Source organism: Myotis daubentonii, chromosome 1, assembly GCF_963259705.1.
Source record: "Myotis daubentonii chromosome 1, mMyoDau2.1, whole genome shotgun sequence".
Lineage (NCBI taxonomy): Eukaryota > Metazoa > Chordata > Mammalia > Chiroptera > Vespertilionidae > Myotis > Myotis daubentonii.
The window spans coordinates 189,591,321-189,598,299 of NC_081840.1; the positions used below are offsets into that span (position 1 = coordinate 189,591,321).

Consider the following 6,979-nt stretch of genomic DNA (forward strand, 5'->3'; position numbering starts at 1 on the left):
CCTTGTGGGAGCACACTGCCCATCAGGGGGAATCTCCTGCATTGAGTTTCTACCCCCTGGTGGTCAATGTGCATCATAGCGACCAGTCATTCCACCTTTTGGTCAATTTGTATATTAGCCTTTTATTATATAGGATAAGAAACTATGATTAAAACAGATATTCATGAAAACTGTTTAGTAAAAGAAAAGGTAAAATAAAATATGATCTTCTATCAGTCTTTAACCAGTCTGTTAAATAAGTCCAAGGATACATCAGTGTGGAGACTTTAATATTTAGTTCACTGCTGTAAACCCACATCCTGGACAGCATCAGGCAATAAAGGGTGCTAAATAAATATTATTATTTTTTAATAAATGAATCAATTAATAAAATTCATATAAATATTTAAAACTTCTTCCTATTTTCAGAAAAGAAAAACAGAATATGGTACTGAGAATAAGATGAAAAGTATTGAGGTAGGGTAGAGGTGATAGCTGAAAAGTCTGAATGGCTGGAATTGAAGTATAAAATTGATATGTAAGACTACAAAGCCATAGAAGATATTGATTTTGGTTATATAATAAACATCTATTATTATTTTTTCTAAAATTAAGACATTGAATTATCTTTGTTTCCTTATAAGAAAAGTAACCCTACTGAATTAAGAAAATATATTAGATTGACAACCATACCACCATTTTCTTATTCACAGGACTTGAGAGCCATGAAGGTCCTCATCTTTGCCTGCCTGGTGGCCTTTACTTTTGCAAAGCAGGTAAGAAAATCTATAAATGATTAACTTACAGTGAATTCTTTTTTTATGTGTAGATAACATCACCAATATTTTAAATTTACAAATAAAACAGAATTTCAAAAGTTGTTTTCTATACTTTTAAGAAAATCATTTATATTCCCTCACTATTTCAATCGTGTCCTATAAGGCTGAAAATCTGGCTTAAATGCTTTCTACACCACTTTCTCACCGAAAACAAAAAAACAAACAAATTAGCCACAGACAAAACAAGAAGACACAAACATCAAATAGAAAAGAGTAATAGTGCAGAAAATGTATCTTGCTTGCATGTGCAACCTAGATAAATATATCTTATTACAGTGAGGAAACTGATGATGAAACTTAGGGCATGGGCCAAATCCTCCCTGTGTCTACCCAAAGAAATCCAGAAGGTGGAAAACCAGGCAATAATAATCATCATAAACATATTTATATTCAGAATAAAAAGTGATAAAATTCAAATAACTCTCATTCTGTTACCCATCAAAAATTGTTCTTCATTTAGGTAAAATAACAATATACAACTAGAACTATCCTATCTAATAAAAGAGTAATATGCAAATTAACCATCATTCCATCACTCTGACACAAAGATGGCAGTGGCCACAGAGCTGGAATGAGCAGGAAGCTTGGGTTGCCCATGGCGATGGAGGAAGCCACGCTTCCCGCCTGCCCTGGGTGGCACTGGGATCCTCTCAAGACTACAAAGTTTCATTTATTGTAGATAAATAAATCCCAGATACCTGCTGGGAAAAAAAAAAAAAGAGAAAGAAAGGAGAGCCTGGGAGATTGGGTAACTGGGAGGCCTCTCCTGCCTCCTCAGCAGCGCTAAGGATGTCCAACTGCAGCTTAGGCCTGCTCCCCGCTGGCAAGTGGACATCTCCAGGGGCTCCCGGGCTGCCAGAGGGATGTCTGACTGCCAGCTTAGGTCCAATCCCCCAGGGAGCGGGCCAGGGCCAGCAGATGGACATCCCTTGAGGAGTCCCAAACTGCAAGAGGGCACAGGCGGGGCTGAGGGAACCCCCCAAATGCACAAATTTTTGTGCACCAGGCCTCTAGTCAAATATAAAAGACATAAAACACAATTACCTTTTAAGGCTCTCAAAAGACATACATTTTTTATTAAATTTGTGAAGGTGATAGTTCTGTATAAAGAAGGTAGAAAGTAAGTAGGAAAAATAAGATAGCTATTGAAACTAAATGGTGATTTTTTTTTCTTTACAGAAGGAACAAATCAGTGTATCCAGAGAGGTAAGATATTTTATTCAGAGAAAATTTTTCTAACCATCCTTAGTAACATTCTTTCCTGGCTGGTGTAGTCAGTTGTTTGCAGCTTCCCATACACCATAAAGGTTACAGGTTTGAACCCCGGTGGCAGTAGACAAAGGCAACCAATAGATGCTTCTCTCCCACCTCTCTCTATCTTCCTCTTCCTCTCTCTCTCTCTCTCTCTCTCCTCCTCTCTGAAATCAATAAAAGCCCTGGTCAATTTGGCTCAGTGGATAGAGCATTGACCTGTGGACCAAAAGTTCCTGGGTTTGATTCCTGTCAAAAGCACATACCTAAGTTGTAGGCTCCTCCCTGGCTTGGGCACTGATCAGGGCGTGTGCAGGAGGCAACAAGTCGATGTGTTTCTCTCACATCGATGTTTCTCTCTGTCTTTCCCTCTCTCTACTACTCTTTCTAAAAATCAATGGAAAAATATCCTCGGGTGAGGATTAATAATAGTAATATCAATAAAACATTTGTCTTAAAAAAGTAACAGCCTTTGATGATCCAGTTGTTGATTTTGTATTTTTCTTTACAGACGATAGAAAGCATTTCTAGCAGTGAGGTAAGACAATGTTCATTCTGAGGGAATTTTCCATTTTGGACAGTAAAATGCTAGCAACTCTTTATATTGTGTTATTTTGGGGCACTTAAGTCAATGCAGCTAGTTCTGACATGTAAGTTTTGATGTAAATTTCCATTATATGCTTAAGGACAAAATAAATGTCTACAGAATTCCCTATTCTCTATGCTACTTTTTATGTTAGCTGCTACTTGAAATGTTGTCACTTGCCTTACCCCCTTCTTTAAGTGAGTGCTACACTCCTTTTATATGACTGGAGCGCTCTCCACACTGACCCCATTCACTGTTTTGGTATTCATTGAGCACCTTCTGTGGATCACACATTGACTAAGCTGTGGTACAAACTGAAAAGCAGATGCCCATAGGAAAAAATGGCAATATAAGGGGTGGGCAGACATGCAAAAGGACATATTTTGTCATTATAGGAGTCACTTTAGTAAATCAGAAAAGTGAGACTTAGTTTTAGTCTTAAATATGCCTGGGAGAGTCAGGTAGATATTTACACTTGCATCACTTTTGGGGTCTGTCACCTGCTAATTGGTACCTAGGTATATTTTATCTCTTCACAAAGGTTGTCATAGGGAAAGTATTTAGTTCTTACAATTCATTTGAAATCTGAACATAACCAATGAACTAAGAGTAATGGATAGAATGTATTTACACTTATTATAATTTCTTATTAATGAATTTTATTCTTTTAGAATCAGATGGCATCTTAGAGGTCATTTGTTTTTTTATAGGAAGGGAACATAGTGAGAAGAAAAATTAGAGTTTACTAAATGCTTTTTGTTGTACTATGTTCACTAATTTCTTTTCTTTCTTGACTGCATTCATCTATCGTATTTATAGAACAGACTTGTGCAGAACAGATCAACATATAAGTTTCAGTAATTATGCTGTGTTTTTAATGATGTTGGCAAGAAAGAAATCCACATTAACCTTTTAAATGTCTTCATTTTCTGTTTCATATTGGCAAATAAAAATTTTCTCTGAAAACTTAACCTATATTTATTTTTATTTTCCTAAAGGAGTCTATTACCCACATCAACAAGGTAAAAACATTTATTTATTTATTTATTTATTTATTTATTTATTTATTTATTTATTTGAAATTTTTGGAGTGACATTGGTTAATAAGATCATATAGGTTTCAAATGTACATTTCTATGATACATGATATGTATATAGCATTGTTTGCCTATCTCTTGAAGTCCAGTCATCTTCTTTCACCATATATTTGGCCTCATTTGTCTTACTACCCTCCAACCCTCTTCCCTCTGGTAATGGGTTTCGGTTTTACATACCACAAAAGGGGAGAGGGTAAACCTTTATATTTAAATGTATATATTTTCTACATTTCATTTTCACAGATTTTACTATTTCTTTTCATGTTGTTTCTAGCAGAAACCTGAGAAGTTTGAAAATTACAATCAGCAGCAAAAAGAGGTAAGTTGTTCATGATAAGAATATTTTAAAAATCATTATAAAATATAATAAGATTATTATTAAATATTTATAATAAATATTTTCAAAAATATTATAAAATATAATGCATATAAATATGTGCATTTTCAGTCTAAAAATTATAATAAAATAAATTTCATATAAGATACAAAAATTTGACAATATATTGCTCAGACAGGTGCATTTTTAAGCTCATAATCCACTTGTATAGACTAAATACTTAAGAATAATTATTGACTTGCCTACCATAAATACACAATAGTAGATACATTTCCAGGCTGGGCACTAGGTTCACTTATTCTCAATATAGATATGTGATAAAAGAAATGGTAAGGAAATATGGTAATCCTATTTTGATAATTAATTAGCTGTATAACCTTGGCCCCAAGTTTCTCTGCACTTTAGTTTCTTCATCTATAAACTGAGAATATTAATAATCTCTTAGGTTGATGAGCTAGCACACAGTAAGTACTCAATGACTTATGTTAAAATTTTATTTTTTATATTAACATTGATGAATACATACACTTCATAAAAGAATTTCTATTCCACAGATGAGAGAAGTGAGATACAGAACAATTGAATACACAATTGTGTGACAATATCACACAATTATTAAGTAGTAGAGCTTGCTTAAAAATAAGATTTTCTTAGGCTACAGAAAAATATTTAATTAAATTACATGTATGGTAACATATTTATGTAATTTTAATATTTCAGCTTCTCTGTTGTAACAATGGGTTGGGTTTGTTTGGAACTTATACCAAAATGATTTTACAAAATGATGCCTCTTTAAAGACTTGCAATAATGACTACCTACTAAGGAAAGTAGTACTAGAAGTTAGCTAGTGTTAAGCAACTCCTACAATTAAGATTTACTTTTCATTAAAACACATAGAAGAAAACCTTGGCAATGTTCCTCTCTAAGTCTTTTCAAAATTAACCTTCATTATATGAACACAATTTGGTTTATAATTATCACATTATATTGAAAAGTTCATGCCCGCTGAGCACCAAACTGTACAGCTAGACATGGTATTGAAGGCAACTCAGAAAGGAGAAACAAGCTTTAAATCCCTAAATGTTGATTTCAGTTTGATCTGGGTCCACCTATGAAGGTGGATTAATGAGAAAATCCCTCAATGAGTATTTAACTCGTCTTCATATGTCCCCAAATAATTTCTTAACCAGCATCAATAAAAGATTTTCCTTCTCTCTTTCACTCAGGATTCCTCAATAGAGAGGATGTTAATTCATCATGAATGACAATTATGGCTGAATCTTGGACTTAGAGATTTTTCTTTTCTTCCAGGATGAACGCCAGGACAAAATCCACCCCTTTGTCCAGCCACAGCCTCTTTTCTATCCTTATGCTGAGCCCATGCCTTACCCTGTCCTTCCACAAAACATCCTGCCTCTTGCTCAGCCTGCTATGGTGCTGCCTCTCCCTCAGCCTGAAGTGATGGAAGTCCCCAATGCTAAGGAGACCATCATTCCCAAGCGCAATGTGATGCAATTGCCCAAATCTCCAGTAGTGCCATTTCTTCAGCGCCAGATCCCAAACCTCACCGATCTCAAAGCACAGCTTCCTCTGCCTCTGCTCCAGCCCTGGATGCCCCAGATCCCCCAGCCTCTTCTTCAGACTCCCATGCTTCCCACTCAGCCCCTGGTCTCCCTTCCTCAGTCCAAAGTCCTGCCTCTTTCCCAGCAAGTGCTGACCTACCCCCAGAGAGCTATGACTATGCAGGAGCCTCTGTTTGACCTCAACTGGGAGTTCTACCCTGTGGCTCAGCCTATGGCCCCAGCTTACAACTTACAACAAGTAAGTCCTACCTTATTAACTCTGCTGTTTCATTCATGATGTGTATATGAGAGTAGAAGTTGTGAGAGATCCAGAATAAAAGTATAAATGACTATTCGATGGATCCAAAAATACACATTGTTTTTTAGATCAAGGATTCTCAACACTAGTTACACAATAAAATAACCTAGAAAACATGTTTCCGCGAAAATACCAATGTGTAGGAATAATTGCAGACTTTTAGAAATCATTGTTCTGACTTTTCTGTGTAGCAGATACTGAGTATTGAGAAGAAATAATTTCAGAGTCTGATTTAATCAATCTCTTGACAATAGAGACAAAGGGAGTTAAGGCTTACTGAAGCCAGAATTAAATTTGGTAATCTGCGTGTGGAATAAAGATGATTTATTCTTTTATACAATTTTGAAGTTTCCTTGTGAACATCTATTCTCTACATGCTTTTATTCACATCTTGTTTTTATGCATGTACATGGGAGAGCAGACAATTGAGATGATTATTTCATTACTCAGAATTTTTAGAAGGAATGTACTTGCCAAAAAGTGAATTGTAATTTATTTATCTTGTTTTGTTTTTCAAGGTTTAAGAGGATTTCAAAATTAATATTCACCCTTCACTTTTGGTAAGCTTTGGGAGTTTGGAGATTAGACTGATTATGCTTATAGTTAATACATTTTTATATTTCATTGTCCTGGATAAGCTAAAGGTAGTGAGAAATTCCATCAATATATGAACTTACTTATTAATTATCAATGTGTCGACACATAAACAGTTGACTACTATGTACTCACCTGAAATTATGTATCTTTGTATTTTAATTTTAATTATGTGTTATTGACTGATTTGAATGGTTTAATTTCAAGTGCTTATGTCTGTATGCTTATCATCATTTTTAGAAAAAAACTAAAAGTTTCTTCTGCTTTACTATAAATATGTTTGAACTCTTTTTAAAAATCAACTTGTGTTTTCATTTATATACCTTAGGTTCCATAAATTTTAATTGTTTTATCACATTCAAAATGTACATATTGTCTTTTAACTCATGTGTCAAAATAAAACTAATGAGTCTC

At 34.7% G+C, this 6,979-nt stretch overlaps 1 protein-coding gene across 1 annotated transcript; it reads left to right on the forward strand.

Moving 5' to 3' along the window:
- Nucleotides 1–704: 704 nt before the first annotated feature.
- LOC132239940 (beta-casein-like) lies at nucleotides 705–6,495 on the forward strand. The gene is made up of 7 exons (XM_059707077.1): nucleotides 705–755; nucleotides 1,998–2,024; nucleotides 2,581–2,607; nucleotides 3,654–3,677; nucleotides 4,027–4,071; nucleotides 5,402–5,911; nucleotides 6,490–6,495. The coding sequence occupies exons 1-7, from the start codon at nucleotides 705–707 to the stop codon at nucleotides 6,493–6,495; spliced, it is 690 nt and encodes a 229-aa protein (XP_059563060.1).
- Nucleotides 6,496–6,979: the final 484 nt, after the last annotated feature.

Coding starts and splice junctions, on each gene's coding strand:
- LOC132239940 (XM_059707077.1), top strand. CDS start 705: ATGAAGGTCCTCATCTTTGCCTGCCTGGTGGCCTTTACTTTTGCAAAG. Junction 3,678..4,026: donor CTATTACCCACATCAACAAG/GTAAAAACATTT, acceptor TGTTGTTTCTAG/CAGAAACCTGAGAAGTTTGA. Junction 4,072..5,401: donor ACAATCAGCAGCAAAAAGAG/GTAAGTTGTTCA, acceptor CTTTTCTTCCAG/GATGAACGCCAGGACAAAAT.